General features: G+C 33.8%; 8 protein-coding genes across 8 annotated transcripts; 6 read left to right on the forward strand and 2 right to left on the reverse strand. All coding sequences in view use genetic code 12, as the record gives it.

The window, feature by feature from the left end:
• Positions 1-326: 326 nt before the first annotated feature.
• Positions 327-1,931, forward strand: CD36_80550 (hyphally regulated cell wall protein, putative; the record flags this gene model as incomplete). The annotated part of the gene is made up of 1 exon (XM_002418958.1): positions 327-1,931. One exon carries the CDS (start codon positions 327-329, stop codon positions 1,929-1,931), a length of 1,605 nt encoding a protein of 534 aa, XP_002419003.1.
• Positions 1,932-2,447: 516 nt separating this feature from the next.
• On the forward strand, positions 2,448-3,176 carry CD36_80560 (conserved oligomeric Golgi complex subunit, putative; the record flags this gene model as incomplete). Its single annotated transcript, XM_002418959.1, has 1 exon — positions 2,448-3,176. One exon carries the CDS (start codon positions 2,448-2,450, stop codon positions 3,174-3,176), a length of 729 nt encoding a protein of 242 aa, XP_002419004.1.
• Positions 3,177-3,274: 98 nt separating this feature from the next.
• CD36_80570 (protein Pet191 homologue, mitochondrial precursor, putative) lies at positions 3,275-3,690 on the reverse strand (the record flags this gene model as incomplete). The annotated part of the gene is made up of 2 exons (XM_002418960.1): positions 3,275-3,617; positions 3,680-3,690. 2 exons carry the CDS (start codon positions 3,688-3,690, stop codon positions 3,275-3,277), a joined length of 354 nt encoding a protein of 117 aa, XP_002419005.1.
• Positions 3,691-4,160: 470 nt separating this feature from the next.
• Positions 4,161-7,865, forward strand: CD36_80580 (regulator of (H+)-ATPase in vacuolar membrane, putative; the record flags this gene model as incomplete). The annotated part of the gene is made up of 1 exon (XM_002418961.1): positions 4,161-7,865. The coding sequence occupies one exon, from the start codon at positions 4,161-4,163 to the stop codon at positions 7,863-7,865; it is 3,705 nt and encodes a 1,234-aa protein (XP_002419006.1).
• A 738-nt stretch (positions 7,866-8,603) lies between these two features.
• CD36_80590 (cysteine sulfinic acid decarboxylase (EC 4.1.1.29), putative) lies at positions 8,604-10,088 on the forward strand (the record flags this gene model as incomplete). Its single annotated transcript, XM_002418962.1, has 1 exon — positions 8,604-10,088. One exon carries the CDS (start codon positions 8,604-8,606, stop codon positions 10,086-10,088), a length of 1,485 nt encoding a protein of 494 aa, XP_002419007.1.
• A 2,101-nt stretch (positions 10,089-12,189) lies between these two features.
• Positions 12,190-13,719, forward strand: CD36_80600 (conserved hypothetical protein; the record flags this gene model as incomplete). Its single annotated transcript, XM_002418963.1, has 1 exon — positions 12,190-13,719. One exon carries the CDS (start codon positions 12,190-12,192, stop codon positions 13,717-13,719), a length of 1,530 nt encoding a protein of 509 aa, XP_002419008.1.
• Positions 13,720-13,981: 262 nt separating this feature from the next.
• On the forward strand, positions 13,982-17,545 carry CD36_80610 (pre-mRNA-splicing factor, putative; the record flags this gene model as incomplete). Its single annotated transcript, XM_002418964.1, has 1 exon — positions 13,982-17,545. The coding sequence occupies one exon, from the start codon at positions 13,982-13,984 to the stop codon at positions 17,543-17,545; it is 3,564 nt and encodes a 1,187-aa protein (XP_002419009.1).
• Positions 17,546-17,976: 431 nt separating this feature from the next.
• Positions 17,977-20,094, reverse strand: CD36_80620 (fork head protein, putative; the record flags this gene model as incomplete). Its single annotated transcript, XM_002418965.1, has 2 exons — positions 17,977-18,464; positions 18,528-20,094. The coding sequence occupies 2 exons, from the start codon at positions 20,092-20,094 to the stop codon at positions 17,977-17,979; spliced, it is 2,055 nt and encodes a 684-aa protein (XP_002419010.1).
• Between the last annotated feature and the right edge of the window lie 339 nt (positions 20,095-20,433).

Genomic DNA, 20,433 nt, shown 5'->3' on the forward strand with positions numbered 1-20,433 from the left:
TACTTGTTTTCTTATTTATTTCAAATTGGATAATGCAAATCCCGTTACTAAACACGACTAAACACAAAACCGAAAAAAAGAATGAGTAAAAATTTGACACAAAATGTAGATTTGCAGCAACTTTCTAATTTTTCAGAAATATCAAATGATCTTTTTCGTCAACATCTTCAACTACTTTAAACAAACTAATGCTTCATCCCTTTCACTTTCATTCAAGTATATAAAGATATAAACTTTTCCTTGATTTGGATACTATTTATTTATTTATTAATTTATTTTTTTTTTTTCTTTAGCTCAACATTAGTCTTTCGCTTTCATAATCAAAAATGTTATTGTCAAATCTTGTTATTCCCTTATTGGCTACCAGTGCTACTGTGTCAGCTAATTTTGATGTCACTTCCTCATTAACCAAATATGCCTCATTTGATTTTGGACTTGGTGACATTTCAATTCAAGAGGGTGCTTCCTTTTCGTTAGTCAACACTTTTGATTGTGCCTTTCAAGGTGACATTAGCATTGAAAAAGATTGTGAGTTCGTTATTGCTTCTACCGCTAAAGCCTTAAAACTTACCTTTAACAATATCTTCCATAAAATTGAAAACAAAGGTAAATGGATTGTCCACACTTTGGAAGCTGCCGCTGCTAGTACATGTAATATTATTGTCCAATCTTTTGTCAACACTGGTGAAATTATTTTGGCTTTCAAAGGTCACGTTTTGGCTCCAATCATTAACATTGCCGCTAACCATTGGGTCAATCATGGTTGTTTACATATTTTCCAAGAAATTAAATCAATTTCTGTTGCGATTTTGGGTGTTGTTGGCGGTGAAATTGAAAACCATGGTACTATCTGTTTAACTAACCAACTTTGTAAACAAGTTACAAAGATTAGTGGAGGTGGATGTATTGCTTTAGAAAAATCTTCCTCATTCTATATTTCCAACTCATTCTTATCAATTGATGCTCAACATACTTTCTACTTAGGTGCAGGCAACCCAACCATTCAAGCTCAAGCAGTATCACTGCCACAAACATTCAAGGTTGCCAATTTTGGTGCTAATGGTGCTCATAAAATTGGTTTGAATTTACCTTTGTTGTCTATTTCTATTGCTGGTAAGAAAGGCTGGTCCTATGACACAAAAACTGGTATTTTAACATTGACTGCTAATGGATTCATTTCTCAAAAGTTTGACATTGGTCTTGGTTACGATGTTTCTAAATTCGAAGTTTGTACCGATGATTCAGTCGGTATTGTTTCCGTTATCAATGGTTCTATCAAATACAACGGTCCATGCCCACATGCTGGAAGACCATCAGTCTGTCAAGTTTGCCCAGGTGTCCCAACCCCTCCAGTTATTACATCAAGTGCCACTGCTATTACCAGTACCCAATCAAAAACTGCTAGTTCATCTACTTCAAAAGTTGCTACTACTAGCACTGCTAGTTCATCTACTTCAAAAGTTGCTACTACTAGCACTGCTAGCAAACCTAAACCAACCACCCTTTCTACTAGCTCTATTGCTTCTACCAAGACTACAGCTTCCTCAAAAACCAACTCCGTTGCTTCTACAACCACACCAGAAGGATCTTACTCCACCTCATTTGTAACTGCTACTGCCGAGACCACCAAAGTTGTCACTATCACTTCTTGTTCCAATAATGCTTGTCACCCAACTACTGCTCCTACTGGTATTACTGTCGTCACACTTACCACCTCCGACATCAAAACTGTTGTCACTACTTACTGTCCATTGACCCAAACTGTTACTTTGGGTGTTACCGGTAGCAAGACTGTTGATTTGGGTTGTCCAACTGGATACTTTGGTTACAATGGTTACATTGGTAAAGGTATCAGTTTTGGTCATGATGGTGTTGCTGCTAGTGCCAGTGCTGGTTTCCAAATTGGTTTTGATATCTTCAATGACCATTAGAGAGTTATCCATTCCAATCAACTCCTACCAGCTTATTCATCTTTTTATTTTTTTTTCGGCAAATAACTGGTACAATCAGAACTTCGTTTTTGGTATTTAATTTCTGTTTAAATTTACTGTTATTTTGAGTTTCACAATACAGTTTTCATTGGTTTATATCCTTTCTTTCATATGGTTATTTTTTTTTTTTTTTTTTACCTTTTCTCTCTTTATTAAAAGTATTAATTTTTCTTTATCTTATATATATATCTAATAATATGCCGAATCTATACTTAACAGATTAACTGAAAAACGAGAGAAACGTAAACAATGATTGAGATTAGGTACTACAGAACATTTCTTTCGAACGGTAATATTGTATTGTTTTAAGTGGTATTGCTCAACTCTCTACACACGCCAGTTGTTTTTTTTTTTTTCTTTTCTTTTGTTGACTTTCAAGTGATTTATTTATTTTTTTTTCACCTTCTCATGGTTGTTGTTTATTTGGCACACTTGAATTAGTCTAAAACATACAAAATGACAAACACCGATGAATCATTGTCTATGTATTTTGATGATGACTTTAATCCATCTGCATATATTGACAAACTTGTACATACAATAACCAATCTGAATCCAGCGAGCTCAACAACACCGGTTACGGCATATTCAAAACTGTCATTAACAAAACTATCCAACGACATATCCCATTTGATAACACATCTTGATTACTACACCAACATGATAACCAATGATAGCTTACAAAAGAAATTAGATGCATTAGATAAATCAAATGAAATAATCAATAATAATGAAGAGAATGGCACCACGAGATTGCAGTATCATGTACATGTTTTTAATAACGCCGTGTTGTCTTTACAGACAGAGCTAAATGAGATCAATAAACAGTTGGATGAGTCAACCATCAATAATGAAGCTATCCAGAAACTAATCCAATTAAAACAAGTCAAATCTAATCTTACAAAGGTCTTGAGTATATTTGAGTTAGTCTACAATTCAATCTCGCAAGATGATGAACTTTCTTTTACGGTTGATAAGTTTCAAAATGCCCTTGATGATTTGCTTGCCTCGATAAAAAACCAACTAGAATCCAGTGACAAAAATGACAAGTTATTAGCGCAAATAGATAAACTACTAGAAATGAATGGCTTATTCACACATTTGTCGAGATTCAACACTGCTTTCAAAAAGTTCCTTACCAAATTATCAAATGAGAAGGAGGTATATTTAAACAAGAAAAGGTGAATAGATTGGAGTGGGGAGGCAACTATATACAAGATAAATATAAGTTCATGTTTTTTTTTTTTTTTGTCTTTCTTCCTTAACCAGCACCATGGTAGATTTTAATCTTTCTTTTCTTGAGCTTGTTGCTGTCTAGACAAGTTTCTATTCAACACATCCAATTTTCTTATTTCCTCACGAGGATCAAAATTCCCAGTAGATAAATTATCAAAAGTTTCATCGTATTTACCAGTTGATAAAGGTGCATTACCTCTCATTCTTTTTCGCATATCAAACATCCCATTCTTGCATTCCATAAAGGCTCTGAATTGTGCCTTACATAGTTCAGGCAAGTCCTTTTTCAATTCGGGATCAGTTAAACATTCTTTCGGTGTGTGTCGATCTAGTAGAACACATGGAGATCTTTGTAAACATATAGCAAGCGCCTTTCTTTGATCTTTGCAACTATACCTCGGTTAGTAAATGAAATAATTAGTAAATTCTTTTGGGTAAAGTTGGATACATACCTAGCACCCATTATATTCTGTATGTGGTGTGATATATATTGATGTTTTTTTTTTTTTTTTCGTTTTCGGATGATTTTTACTTTCCTTTTTATTTCTCGGTTTAGAACTTTCGCTCGCCTCGTGGTTATTCAAGGAACATAAGCAAACTCCTATTGTTTGAAATTAATAATGTACTAAGGGACATTTCAACTAGCAACGTTACCATGATAAGCTAATCATAGAATTAATGTTCTCCAGAGAAGTGTTTCCTTGTAATCTTTACAGGTATCTTTATTCCAAATGTAGAGAAAATGAAAGCCCTTTTCTTTACAATTATACCAGTCATCAAATTCTCGCTTGGAAAGCAAAAAAAATAAATTACAACAAATGAAATCATAGTCCAGACATACTTCTAGAAACTTTTACAAGAATAAGAAACTCACATAAATACACATTCATTTCAATAACAATACACTGTTTTCCGTATATCTATTGAGTATTCATGACTATAACATTTATACCTGGAGAAGTGAACAAAAGCAATTATTCTGTTGCTCATTCGAATTGGAAGAACCACCACATTGTAGCGTATGGTTCTGGGAACAACTTGATAATTACTGGTGGCACAGTACAGCCAACCAACAAAAACCCCAATCCATTTAATATAGACAAGAGTTTACAAACAATATATTTGGATAGAGATCCTCTGGCTATTGATATCAATCCCGTAAATGGATACATAATAGTTTCCATAGACACCAAAATACTCGTCTACAAGCCAATGAATGAATACATGAAAATACCTAAATGGCAACTGAGTATTGAAATTGACGTCAATGGGTCTACAATAAATTGTATTAAATGGGCATCAGAGGAAAACGAGATTGTTGTAGGAACAGATTCGGGATTATACTTGTTTTATTTGTATGAAGAATATGGGGAATTGAAATATAGAAAACGATGGGAAACAATCCAAGTTAGCCCTGTGACTGACATAATAGTCACACCCAATTCAAAAATGATAATGACGAAAAGTGGGTCCTTCGATAGGCTAATTAAAGTCTGGACAAGAATTAGCTATGGTGATGAAAACACTTTGTTTGAAGTTACCTATTTACCACACCCACGGGGCACATTTGTGATGGATTATCATTTGAAAAAACAAATCACTGAAGACAAAAAGAAGGAGCTTGATGCATCAATGGCCAATATTAAAAATATTAGAGACTATATAAATAATACAATAGACGAAGCTGAAGTTATCTATTCGTTTTGTTCAGACTACAAGTTTAGAGTGTGGGCTTCATGTGAACAAAGTGGTCATAATCAGATAAACAATTGGGCCACCCTTGATTTAAATGGAGTTTTCCTGAAGATCACTACAGTTATTGTGATAGAGAATTATCATTTACGTGAAACGTTGATTCCTGCTTTGAAGAACAGTGATTGCACGTTATTCAACGGGTTAGATGTTAATGATTTGGATTTATTGTTTGTCGTATCAGATACTACAGAAGTAAAGATTTATGCCATCACAAATGTGTCACAGTGCCCACCGACCAAGATTTGTTTTACACCAATATCAGGGAGTTACCGTTTTGGAAAAAATGAATATCCATTGATCCACATTCAAGCGAAAACAGAGGAAATATCAACCAGCTATATTGAATCAGAAGAGTTTATTACCACTGTATTGAAACCATTATTGGTGAAAGGGGTTTGTATATTAAATGAAAGAGTACCCTATCTTACATTTTTACTACATGATAGAGTTAAGAACACATTGAGGTTCAATATCATGAATATTGCAAGGCTAGCACGTGACGCGAAATTTGAGTCTGTATTGATAAATAAATACCAGGGCCACACCAAGTCAATTAGAAAATTGGTCAAGTCAAACTCGTCATTCTCGCAAAACAATGTATTGCTATCAATTCTGAACTTCCCTCAACATAATTATATTTGGGAACCAATGTTGCTCCAAACCAATACCATGTCAGTAACTAAAAGATTCCAGATAAATGTGGAGTCAGGTATATTGAATGCTGTAATAATCAATGATGTAGAGCCACCAGTAGATTGGAAACGAAGACACATTGTTATTACCGCAGGCAGGAATAGCGAAGTTAGTGTTTGGGATTGTAATGGATCAACTAATGATGATCAACCGGCAGATTTAATTACCGAGATCAAAACTGGCGTTGAAAAAGAGCCATTGGTATTTGTTTTAACTGAGTACCCTGATAACACACAGATACAAAGGAGGTATTGTATTGTGGCATTATATGCCCACGATCAAATCAAATCTTGGAAGCTTTCTTTGCAATATGAACAGAATAAGATAACTGATATATTATTCGATGAAGAAAACATAGCATCACTTCCTCAGGAGGAAGAGATTTATCAAGCAACTGCTGTGGATGCGTTTGTATCCGAGGCAAACAAAAGTTTGATTGCGGTAATTTCCAAAAATGGATTATTGAGGAGCTATTCATTGGATTTTGGCAAGTCTATTAAATGGGAAAAAGTTAGTGAACTCGAAACAAATGTTTCAGCTGCTAGCAAGATTCATGGTTCAACTGTTATTAACAAATTTGCTGTGGTGGATTCCACTGGTTATAAATTGTCAATATGGGATGTCGTGCAAGGGGTGTTAGAATATGAAGAGACTTTCCCGGAATCAAATGGGCCGGTTACGGATTTAGACTGGACATTTCTTAGTGCATCAAAGATGAAACTGACCTCTAATGCTCTTTTATCTGTTGGATTTAGTCGTTTTGTGTTATTGTACACTCAGTTACGTTACGATTATACTAATAAAATCCCCGCCTATGCGATATTGAAGAAAATTGACATTTCAGATTATACATCACACGAGATTGGCGACCTGATCTGGCTAGATGGAGGTTACTTGATCATTGGAGCTGGTAATCAATTTTTCATTGATGATAGATGGGTGAAATTAGGGTCCAGTGCGATTGACAGTACCATACGTCAATTGATGAGTGGATACACAAATGATGATGAAGAAATGGTGTTTGATATTTCTTATTTAGTTAGAGTGCTTAATGGTCCATTACCAATCTTCCATCCACAATTTGTTATACAAGCTTTGTTTATTATGCAGTTTACCGCGGTCAAGAAAATTCTTGTACAATTGTTTCAAGTGATTCGAAGAGGAGATATTATCACGTGGGATTTGAACACCGATGTTGAGAATATGTTTCGTAATGATGAAATATATCAACCTAAACGAAGAATGTCATTAACATTGGATACATTCACCGAGTTTAACAACGAGGTGGCTGATTTATTGATTGAAAGACTTATGAAGATCTCTTTACCTTTGTTGACTCGACACCAACAATCGACTTTGATATCCACAATATCTATAGTTAAAGATTTTACCAAAGATATGTTGGTAGAATTGGATCCCAATGGAATTAGATATTTAATTCTGTTGAAATTATCCAGTACTGCAACAGCTACATCAACTACTTCGGCCACTACAAAGAAACGGTTAGCTCAAATTCAATGGGCCATGATGTGTAAGACTCCTGACATTTTACTAGAACATGTTATTAAGCATTATGGAGGCAAAATTAAATGGAAGGAAATGAAGGATAGTGGTATGCCATTCTGGGTAGAACGAAGTTCATTTATTAAACTATTTGAAAAAATGGCGGCTTTAGAATTCAAGGATGCACCATTGGGTAGAATTTGTTTATATTATCTTCTGTTGAAGAAAAAAGATATTTTGATTCGATTAATCAAACATAAAGATGATAAAGAAAAGAATAAGATTATTGGCTTTATGCAAAAAGACTTTACGCAAGCTTCAAATAGATCTTCAGCTTTGAAAAATGCTTATGTTTTATTAGGATTGCATCGATATTTGGATGCGGCATATTTTTTCTTGTTGGCTGATGCTGCTAAAGATTGTTGTAGGATACTTGCAGATAAAGTTGATCCTGACCTTGCAGTTGCTGTTGCCAAAGTATATGGGGTTGAAGATATAGCCGATAATCAGTTGCTGATTTCAAACATGGAGTATTTACACGATCCAATTCTTTTGTTGAACAGTGAAAGTTTTTACAAATCAGGGTTATCAGAGACCCTTATTAGAATTTGTATGATTTACACAAGAATGGGGTGTGATTATATTGCATTGGAATTATTGAAAAACTGGAAGTTTTCTGATAAGTAGGTTCTGTTGGTATGCACTTCAGTTTATGTGTTGAAATCAATAATGTATAATATCCAGTTCAACAAACAATATTGCAATTCACTATAATTGTTTCCCGGAGGTTTCAAATTGAGGAGAAAACTTTACGTTGCGACTACTCCGAAATCCATTGTTGGTATAAACGATTGCGAGGGGAAGCAACATATAGTGTAATGAACGATCATTGTATTATCAAGACCCTAAGAATTAAGTACCCCAACAGAATAGATAAAGATTTTTTTTTTTTTTTTAATGTTGGGACAATTGTTTATCAAGTTAAACCTCCATAAGTTCCAACAAGAATTGTATTAAAATATTTTAGTATTTGGTTTATAGGTTTTCTACTAGACTCCGATTCCCGGCCCAATGGTTGTTGTTGTTGTTGTTGTTGTGGCTCATAATTGAATTGTATAATTATATTCATATTATTTACGCATTTACACTACCATTTATGTAGATTGCTGCAATAATTCATTGACTGCATAAAACTAGAATTGGCCACAGAGGAAGAAGAGGAGGAAGACCAACAACATCAGAATGCAAAAAAAAATTCAACAAACAAAAGAAATCAGAAAAACGATTTCCAACTACGACAAGGCTTATAACGATTAATTTTATTTTTTTTTTTACTTCTTCTTCTTCTTTCTTATATTAAGCTCTTTCTTTCCTTGCCTTTCCTTTCCTTTCTTTTACATATATACATTTATCCTTTACAATATAATGACAATTGAATCAAATTTAGAAACCAATAGATCTGAAGAATTAGACAATTTATTGACCAAATTAAAACCTCGGTTACTTGCCTATATTGATGAAGCAGACCCTAAATCATCCAATTATAAACCGGAATCCTTAGGTACTTTCCATGAACCAAAATTTTTAAAACAACAATTTATTGATCCAGATAATGATTTAGATACACCATGCACTGAAGAAGAATTATTTGAAACTATTGATAAGGTCTTGAAATTTTCAGTAAATACTTGGAATCCAGGTTTTTTAGACAAATTATATGCGTCAAATAATCCTATTGGGGTAATTTCTGATATATTATTGAGTATTTTAAATACCAATTCTCATGTTTATACTGTTTCACCAGTTTTATCAGTGCTTGAGAATTATATTGGTAAAAAATATGCTCAATTATTTTTCCATAATGAAACTTGTGGAGGTTTAACTTTTAGTGGTGGTTCTTGGTCCAATATCACCAGTTTACAAATTGCCAGATCTTTAAAATACCCTGATACTAAAGTCAAAGGGAATGGTGATTACAAGTTTGCATTATATACCAGTAAACATTGTCATTATTCTGTTGAAAAAGGAGCTATTTTATTGGGGTTAGGATCAGAAAATGTATTTAAAGTTGATGTTGATGAAAATGGGGTAATGGATGTTAATTCTTTGAAACAAGTTATTGAAAGAACCAAGAAAGAAGGATATACCCCATTATATATAAATGCCACTGCCGGTACTACTGTATTTGGGTCTTATGATCCGTTCTTGGAAATTAGTAAAGTTGCTAAAGAACATAATATCCATTTCCATATCGATGGGTCTTGGGGTGGCAATGTTATTTTTTCACCAAAATATAGAAACAGATTAGCTGGAAGTGAATATGCTGATTCCATTACTGTTAATCCACATAAAATGTTGGGGATTCCAAATACTTGTTCGTTTTTGTTATTACCTCAAGTGGCTAATTTCCAAACCGCCATGTCATTGAAAGCTCCATATTTGTTTCATGGACGTGAACTGGGTTCTGATGAAAATTATGATCTTGCTGATGGTACCATGGGGTGTGGTAGAAGAAGTGATGCTTTCAAGTTTTATTTGGGTTGGTTATATTATGGTGAGCAAGGCTTTGCCAAACGTGTTGAGCATGCTTATTCTATTATGGAATATTTTGTTCAATCAATTGAATCAAATCCAAATTTTGAAATTGTTGGTCCTCAATCACCACAATGTCTTCAGGTTTGTTTTTATTATCATCCTACAACAGTGAACAAATCAAATACGGAAATAACAAGATATGTCTCGAGAGAATTGCACAAATTAGGGAAATATTTAGTTGATTTTAGTCCTAACCCTGTTGACGATACTCAAGGTGAATTTTTCCGGGTGGTGTTCAATTCTCCTATTTTGAGTGATAAAATTGTTGACGAGTTGATTGCCTCAATAATCAGTGTTGGCAGAGAATTAGAGTAAACAAGGAGGTGATATCTGCAAAGAAAAAAAAAAGCTTATCAATATATATTCTATAAATCATGATTGTGATATAATGTAGTTTGTTATCTCTATTGAGACTCAAAAGTATTTATCAATACTCGCTTATCTGTGGTTTACTGTTATCATTTGACAAATGTAGTTGAAGATACACCAGAATCATGATTATGTAATTGACCCCAATGAGGAATTTTTTTTCCACTCCAAAAAAAAAAAAGAAACCAATATTCATTTCATGTTGCATTTAATAAGATATGATGTAACATGATTTTTTTTCATTACAAAAAGGATAACTTGGTTGCAATTCGAATACAATATAATTTATAATTGCAACCATTCTTGTTTTACCCCAGATTTGTGTATGATTCTTCCCCACAGAATCTAACGAATTCTTTAATACAATCCCACTGGGAACAACAATACTCTCAAGATCTCAAACTTTAAATGGTGTGGGGAACTCATAAGCTGGAAATGAAGATTTGTATCGGTGAATTATCCGAAGTAACCTTTTATTGTTTTGTGGTTAAAGCCCAATTCAATTTCGTAATTGTTGATTGATATCAACGGGTTGTCATTTTCAACTGATATAGTACATAGCTTATCAGGAGGAAACACATCTTCAAGGTTTGCTATATGATGTGTTTTGGTGTCGTTCTTTTGTTAAAGTTTTGAATTGCTCAACAACTGTTTTGAATATTGTCTGCGGTTTAGCTATATTCAAGAAAGGTATCTAATACTTATCATCTTAGATATAAGTTATTTCAAACCTACCGATTCAACTAGATTCTCTCACACACAAAACTACTCTTGAAAAGCCTTACGCACGGCTTTGTAAAGCAACAGAAACAAATGTCTAAGGCGTTTTGTTACCAGATTCGATAAACTTTGTCGAATGATCTTGGGAGTCTTGTATTTAATGGCGTTATAAAGTACATGTTTTATTTTTGACAATAGCTAGTAAACAATATCTTTCGGCAGTTTAACTCAATTAAAGACTGATATCCACAAAACATTATATTGTAGCTACGGGGAAAGAATTAAACCATCCCTCAACCAAGCAACAGTAGTAGAAGAGGAGCATAAAAAATGGGCAAAATGAAAAAAAAAAAAAAAAAAAAGGTTTTGTTGTAGTGATGGGTTCAATCTATATACAGGAAATGTAACATGGTAACATTCAACGAATTTTTTGGATTTAATTTAGATAAGTTTCTTCCTACAAGAATCGATTGTTTTACATAAGCCACCCCCCTTCTCCGTGATAAAGACTTTGTATAACTGTAATATGAACTGAAACACCCTAGCTTCTTTTTGACATTACCATTCTGGGTTTATTCAGCAATGGTTTATCAAGAGCAAGAGTTTGACATTGACAGGAAGGAAGAGGGGGAGACGCAGAATCTTGTTCGTCGGAAAAACATGAAACGAAATTATTCCCTTTTTGAAGCAAGGAAAAAATTTTATTGGAGGTTACTATAAAAGTGGAGACTGCAATGCGGCTATCTATTGTTGGCGTTATTATTTACTTTTCTCTCTATACCCACACGATGAACCGTATCAACAATTCTACGTTAACACAGAAAAGAAGCTCATAAAATTCTTTCTTCTAGTATAATCTCAAATCTATAAAGATTACAGTATTTGGTGTCATATGGATTTCTTGGTTCCCACTTCTTTTTTTTTTTCTGGTTTCATGTTCCATTTTTAATTATAAAATACTACCCACATACAATTTGAATTAGTCTATTCTATTTTTGCCCAAAAGATACTTGATTGAATTACTTCCAGTAATAAAACTCAAAACTATTTCCATTGTTTAATCTAATCAACGTCACTCGTTAACTATTAAAGTTTTGGTTATTTCTTTGTATTTAGATTGGAAAGCTTCAAAGATAAAGTGGAGATACAAACAATTCAAAAAAAACTATATCAAAACCAAAGATTTACGGCATTCAAACGACCCTTGCTTTGTATCTATAAATTCTAATCAATATACCTGGATATTATAAAATTTATGGAATAATTGCTTCTTTCATTTTTTAGAAAAAGAATAAAAATTTCACTTTAACCCAACTAGCAAGCCAATATGGAGAAAGATCAAACCAAAATGGATATCAATTCCAATTCTAGTTTAAGTAACAAAGATTTAGAAGTTCAACCAGAACATTTAGAATTAAAACATCATACAAGTGCAGAAATTGAAGCTAGTGGTAATTGGTGTGACAAACAAATCAATATTTTGGGAGCCAAATTTCGGTTCTCCAGTGCTATGTGTCAAATAGTATTACTTGCCTTTGTGGTGTTTTTGACTCCAGGTATGTTCAATGCTCTTTCTGGGATTGGTGCAGCTATTAGTGATAAAAAAACAGCTGATCTCGCTAATACAGCATTATATGTGACATTTTCAACTGTTGGGTTTTTCGCTGGTACTATTTGTAATGTTATTGGTGTCAAAATGTCTTTGGTGTTTGGTGGGTTTGGGTATGCAATTTATGCTGGATCTTTGTTATCGTTTAATCATAATGAAAACAAAGGATTTGTTATATTTGCCGGGGCCTTTTTAGGGTTTTGTGCCTCTCTTTTATGGGCTGCTCAAGGAACTATTATCATGTCATATCCAACTGAACAAACCAAAGGAAGAGCCATTATGGTATTTTGGGTTATTTTCAATTTGGGAGCTGTCATTGGTTCAATTATCCCCTTGGCGGAAAACATGCACAACCAAGGTTCATCTGCCAGTGATGGAACCTTTATTGCCTTTATTATTTTGATGATTTGTGGATCAGTGTTGGCTAATTTCATGTTACCAATTTCTAAAGTTTGGAAATCAGATGGTACTAGAGTAATGACCAAAACTCACCCTTATTGGAAAGACGAATTGATTGGATTGGGTAGAACATTAATCAAAGAACCAAAAATCTTGTTAATGTTCCCCATGTTTTTTGCATCAAATTGGTTCTATACCTATCAATTCAATAATGTCAACTATGGTCGTTTCAATTTAAGAACAAGATCGTTAAATTCATTATTATATTGGTTAGCACAAATGGTTGGTGCCATTGTATTGGGTTATATTCTTGATTTCAAGAAATTTAGACGTTCAACTCGTGCCAAAATTGGTTGGGCTATATTATTCGTCACTAGTTTAGCCATTTGGGGTGGAGGTTTGAAATTTCAAATGAGTTTCACTCGTGAAGAAGTTGAATCAAAGCCACCAAAAATCTCACAATTGGATTTCAAAGATGGTGCTTATATTGGTCCAATGTTCCTTTATATATTTTATGGTGTATTCGATGCTATTTTCCAAACTTATACAATTTGGGTATTAGGAGCAATGTCCAACAATCCAAAAAAGACTGCTCTTTACGCTGGGTTTTACAAAGGGATTCAATCTGCTGGGGCAGCTATTGCTTGGAGGTTGGATTCCCTTGAAGTTCCATATATAAACTTGTTTGCATCTTCATGGGGATTAGTACAAGGCTCTTTGGTTTTGGCAATTCCATTAATATTTTTTATGATTAAAGACCACACGGCTTTGGAAGACGATAATATGGGAGATGTGGTTGATGATGCAGAGTTAGATGTTGTCAAATCCACAACAGTACATATTGAGTAATGATATATAATGTTTATAATATAGTAGAATTTACAGATTTATTTTCCTGCTCTTCAACATACTCAGCAAAAGAAGACAATTGGTCCGTCCTGTTCAAACGATGTTGGTAATGTTTTAGATGTGTTTGTGTTATTGTCTCTAAACCAGTGCTGAAGATGATGAGCGTGAGATGGAAATAATTTCGAAGGAAGAAAAAAAAAAAAAAAATACCACTACTAACTAAATGTAGACCACTTTTTTTCTACAAAACAGACACATTATAATGTTGATCAATGATGAATCGATATACTTGTATAATTTAACTTTGAAGCCACCTTCCCATTATATATCGTCGATAGTTGGACACTTTTACAAACAAGGCAATTCCACAAAGAATGCGCAACAATTGGTTCTTGCCTCATACACCACATTACAACTATTTGAAGTAAATGAAGAAACAGGCAAACTTGAACTTCAATCTTCCCAAAACTTGCTTGGCACAATCAATAGCATTGAAAAAATTTGTATTTCTGAAGTTGATGGGGTAGTCATAACCAGTGATTCTGGGAATCTATCAATATTGGAATACGATAATACAAGTAAAAAATTTATTTCAAAGATCCAAGAACCAATGACAAAAAATGGATGGGGGAGAAATTATGTTGGTGAAAACTTAGCCATTGACCCAGAGAATCGATGTATATTAGTAGCAGCAATGGAGAAAAACAAACTATTGTATAAAATAGAGTCAACTTCTCTGGGTAGCAAGGAATTAAGTTCACCCTTGGAGGCACATTCAAAACAAGTTTCATGTTTAAAAATAGTTGCATTGAATACAGATCATAACAATCCATTATTTGGAGCTCTTGAATTGACTCCTGAGAAAAACTTCATTATAAACTATTATGAATTAGATCAAGGTTTAAACCATGTGGTCAAAAAGAAACCCGCTTCATTGAATCTGGATCCATTACCTGATGATGTCAATTATATGATCCCGTTACCTGGCCATATTGGAGGTATGCTTGTTTGTGGATCCAATTGGTGTTTCTATGATAAATTGGATGGTCCTAGAATATACTTACCCTTGCCAAGACGAGACGGACAAACTCAAGAGTCAATTATTGTTAATCATGTTACCCATGTGTTAAAGAAAAAGAATTTTTTTATATTACTTCAAAACACATTAGGCGATTTGTTTAAACTAACTGTCGATTATGACTTTGATAAAGAAACCATTAAGAATATTTCAATCACTTATTTTGACACGATTCCTCCAGCACTCAGTCTAAACATTTTTAAAAATGGGTTTTTGTTCGTTAATGTACTAAATAATGACAAGTTGTTGTATCAATTTGAAAAATTAGGAGATGATTTAGCAGAAAATGAATTGGTCATCAATTCTTCAGATTATGATAGTTTGGATAATGTGCGAGGAACCGACACCACCACATTCAAATTGAAAGGATTGGATAATTTGGCATTGATTGATGTTTTGGAAACGTTAAGTCCCATAATTGATTCTAGAATTAATGATTCTAAATTAGTCACTTTATCTTCTCACTCATATGTGAAATCGATAACGCATGGTGTCCCAACAACTACATTAGTTGAGTCGCCCTTACCTATAACTCCGACAGATATCTTCACAACAAAATTATCACTAGAGTCGGCCAATGATGAATATTTGGTTATATCGTCATCGTTATCGTCAAAAACATTGGTACTTTCCATTGGAGAAGTTGTCGAGGATGTTGAAGATTCTGAATTCGTGCTTGATCAATCTACTATATCCGTACAACAAGTAGGGATTGCATCGGTGGTACAAGTATATTCCAATGGTATTAAGCATATTAGAACCGTAAACGGGAAAAAGAAAACTACTGATTGGTTCCCACCAGCAGGAATAACAATTACTCATGCCAGTACTAATAATCAACAAGTTTTAATTGCGCTATCTAACTTAAATGTGGTCTATTTCGAAATTGACTCGACAGATGATCAATTAATCGAATATCAAGATCATTTAGAAATCTCAACTACAATAACAGCAATGGCAATTCAAGAACACAATAGTGAAAAAAGTTCATTTGCAATTATTGGCTGTTCTGATGAAACGATTCAAGTGGTCTCGTTACAGGAAGATAATTGTCTTGAAATCAAATCTCTACAAGCATTGTCGGCAAATAGTTCAAGTTTGAAAATGCTAAAACTGTCTGGTAAAGAGACACACGTACATATTGGTATGGAAAATGGTGTTTATGCAAGAATCAAAATAGATACCATAAATGGGAATCTTTCCAACAGCAGGGTTAAATATCTTGGTTCTAAGCCGGTAAATTTAAGTGTCATTAAATTCTCTAACGAAATTGAAGGAGTATTAGCTATATCTTCAGCACCTTGGATATCATATTTGTACCGAGACTCTTTTAAGATAACACCATTGTTAGAAATTGACATTACGAATGGATCTTCATTTATATCTGAAGATATTGGTGGTGAAGGAATAGTGGGGATAAAAGATAATAACTTGGTAATATTTTCAGTGGGTAAAGAAGATAGTGTATTTGACCCTCTGCAAGATTTGACAATTACCAACACTAAATTGAGATATACTCCTAGAAAAATGATCACTCATGGGGACCGTTTGTTTATATCTGAACTGGAATATAATGTACAAGGTCCATTTAAGTGCAATATAAATGGCAATGTGAAGGAAAATGTTGATGAAGATTATTATGAAGCATTTGGATATGACCGCAAGCAAGATAGCTGGGCGTCGTGTATCCAAGTTGTCGACGACAAGACAAATCAAGTTATTCAAAGCTTACAATTTGAAGAGAATGAAAGTATTGTTTCTATGAGTGATGTCGCTTTTAATAAACTGTTGTCGTCTGTGCATGCTTCACATCTTGTTGTTGGTGTGTGTACAAATCAAACTATTTTGCCTAATTCTTATGAGAAAAGTTATTTGTATACTTTTAAAATTGGTAAGAAACATTTACAATTGGTTCATAAAACTGAATTGGATTATATCCCACAAGTGTTAGAAAATTTCCAAGATAAATTATTAGTTGCATCAAACAATCATATACAATTATATGATATTGGACAAAAACAATTATTGAAAAAATCCACCACCATAATTGATTTTTCACAAAATATCAATAAAATCATTCCTCAATCGAATCGAATTATTATTTGTGATTCTCATAAGAGTTCTATTATATTTGCCAAATTTGATGATTCTCAAAATCAATTTGTTCCATTTGCTGATGATATCATGAAACGACAAATCACATCGATTATGAATTTGGATATAGACACATTAATTGGTGGTGATAAATTTGGAAATATATTTGTTACTCGAATAGATGAAGATATTTCGAAACAAGCTGATGATGATTGGACAATATTGAAATCTCAAGAAGGAATTTTGAATAGTTGTCCATATAAGTTACAAAATTTGATTGAATTTCATATTGGAGATATAATAACTTCATTAAATTTAGGTTGTTTGAATTTGGCCGGTACTGAAAGTGTCATATATACTGGATTGCAAGGGACAATTGGATTATTGGTTCCTTTAGTTTCGAAAAGTGAAGTTGAATTGTTATTCAATTTGCAGCTTCTTATGCAACAATTTCAAAATAATCTTGTTGGTAAAGACCATTTAAAGTTTAGAAGTTATTATAACCCAATCAAAAATGTAATTGATGGTGATTTATTAGAACGCTTCTTAGAATTTGACACATCATTGAGAATTGAAATTTCTAGAAAATTGAACAAAAGTGTTAATGATATTGAGAAAAAATTGATAGATTTAAGAAATAGATCGGCATTTTAGAGTTATATGTTGTATAAAGATTGCATTCCTTGCAACACTCCTCGTAGAATACGTAGTAATGAAAAATGTAAAGCATTTATTTTTGTATGTGTAATTAATACGTATAATATATGAATATACGTGTTTGTATTGTTTCTAAATCTACCTTGTCAATGAAAGAAATAGATAAACAACTGTTATCAATTCAAAAAGGACAACAAGAAAAAAAAAAAAAAAAAAAAACAGAAAGAAGAAAATTAAAACGGGAAATACTGGAAACTCCCTTGGTTATGTTGTTGAAAGAAAGAAGATACATATGTATATAAAACTCCAAAATAAACAAATAATAGATCACTCATAAAGCAACAAAAACACATACAAAACTAATAGTAAATAAAAAGACAAAGCCGTTATATCTGTGCATGTTGTTGTGTATCAAGTAAATACATTTATCACAGATCAATCATTTCAGTCCGTTGATCTTTTTTAAACGGTGAAGTGGTTTCATCATTTGTCCTATCATGCTTCATTTTTCTATTCAATGTAGGACTAGTATTCCCCACTTCTTCACTACTCTTTCTGACTGGGGATTGTCCATTGGGAGTGCTAAATTGTACGAAATTCCAAAACGCTGGTGAAGATTGATTTGTATTTGGACCACCAGTTATATTTTTCCCGTTATTATTAGTGTTATTATTATTATTATTGGTGCTTGCAGAGTTGCCCTTTGATCCTCTTTCCGGTGTATAGGCTTCTAAAGCAGTGATTTTTTTTGGACTGGCGAAATTCAATCCAATGTCCCCATTCGTCGTGGTAGAAGCAGTTGGGGCAGTTGAAGTACTATCATTAGCAGAACTACTGAAATTGGACGTTTCATGCAACTGTGTTGTGGTATATGATGCGCTTCTCGAATGGCTTTCTGTTGATACTAATTCAAAATCTTTTCGTTAGTAGCTGCTACTTCATGTCAATATATTAATTACTGGTTATTTCAAATACATACCTGTGCCTTTGGCCAACTTTGGTGAGTTGTTAGAAATCGATGGATTTCTTTTTAGGGAATTCTGCTCCGGTTTAATATTACTCAGCGTATAGCCTTGTGGTTGAGGTTGCATCATTGGTTGTCCAAGCTGGCCAAGTGGTCGTCCCAATTGATTATATGTTTGGCCAATGTGCTGCTGCTGCTGCTGTTGTTGTTGTTGTTGATACATAAGCGGGTTTGGTTGCTGTTGGAATGGGGTGTAACGACGATCGTTATTTGGCATATTGTAAATGTTGGACTGTGTTATATATCCCATGGTGTTGTTTTGCATAGGATTCGGAGGAATCGGGTAATGTGGTTGTGAATTCTGTTGTTGTGGTGGTGGTCGTTTTTGTTGTTGTTGTTGTTGTTGTTGTTGCTGAGGTATTGGAGCAGCAGGGCCATTATGTATCTGTTGATCCATTGTATATTTGTGTGATTCGGGTAAATGGTTATGAGTAGCCAAATGCAAACTCAACTGTCTAGAAACTGATGAGCCTCTTCTGGTCTTCAGAATGGTTCCATCGGATATTTTATTTAAAAATTCTTCCTTGTAGGATTCACTAATTTGCCATTTCATGCCTTTTCCTGGTTCATTTGGTCTTCTTGGCACTTTCTCAAACGCTTTATTCAAGGACAAGTTATGTCTAATGGAGTTTTGCCACCCTGTTTTCGAGTACTTATAGTATGCATAATGATCAGCAATCCAGTTGTAAATCTCAGACAATGACATTACACCCTGAGGATTTGATAAGATTGCTTGAGTGATCATTGTTGCGTAAGAATAAGGAGGCTTGATATCTTTGGCTTCCTCTTTCGACAAATCTTGGTCCAAATTTGATTGAAGCGAGTTTGCTGAAATTGATGAAGGCGAATGGGTTAGATGGGCTTTATCAAACATTTGAAAACTTGTGGAGCCACCAACACCAGGTCCGCTTGAAATTCGTTTGTTTTGGTTCTGTTGTTGTTCCTTGTACTTGAGGAGACATTTCTCCAACATTTTGGGTGCAACAACTGCTGGAGCATCTGGTAAAATAAACATCATTTGGGTACCACCAATATCCAAGATCGCTCCCGAGTGTAACGCATTGACATTTGGAGAATCAACACTCACTTTTTGACCGTCTATTCTTGCACCATTTCTTCCAAGAACTTTTAACTCCCAACATCTTAAATCTAGGTTATAGGTAATGGCAGCATGCAGTCTGCTGACTACTTTAGCTGGACCCAAGTCGATATCTATCAAGGGTGTGGTTATGTTGGTATTGCTGGGTGCAGACAATTCCGTGTTTCTTCCAATCGAAACTGCCAACGACTTGACATAAAATGTCCAATCTTTCCCAGCAATCTTCGCATAAGCTTGGATTTCTGTGGCTTGATTTTTGTCATTAGCATATGCAATAGAAACATTGGTTTTTTCTTCCGGGGCCAGTAACGTGGATATCACCGCATTTATCATATCCTGAGGGTCTTCAAAAGTACGAAGCAATCCATTACTATCTAGTTCGGAAAGGGGACGTTTTTTAGGTGTAATGAATTGTCCTGACATTTGTAAATAGTGGGTGATACTAGCAAAAAAATGACCAAAAAAAAAAAAAGGACAAAGAAAAATTTTTCCCGTTTTTCCTAATTGAAAATAAAAAGAAAAATACGAATAATCCAAATATAACTAAACTGTAGTAATTGACTTGAATCAAAGTATGTATTCAAGTAGAGCTAAAAAGATTTTTCAAAAAAAAAAAAAACAGCTGGTATGTGGTGTAATTATGCTAGAGTGTTGAATGAATTGGTGAAAAAATAATGATGAATCTAAATGCAAAAGAAAATATATAAACAAAGGGGAAAGATATAATAATGTGGAAATCTAGGTTGTTATTGTTTGGCTATC

Source organism: Candida dubliniensis, chromosome 3 (assembly GCF_000026945.1).
Source record: "Candida dubliniensis CD36 chromosome 3, complete sequence".
NCBI lineage: Eukaryota > Fungi > Ascomycota > Pichiomycetes > Serinales > Debaryomycetaceae > Candida > Candida dubliniensis.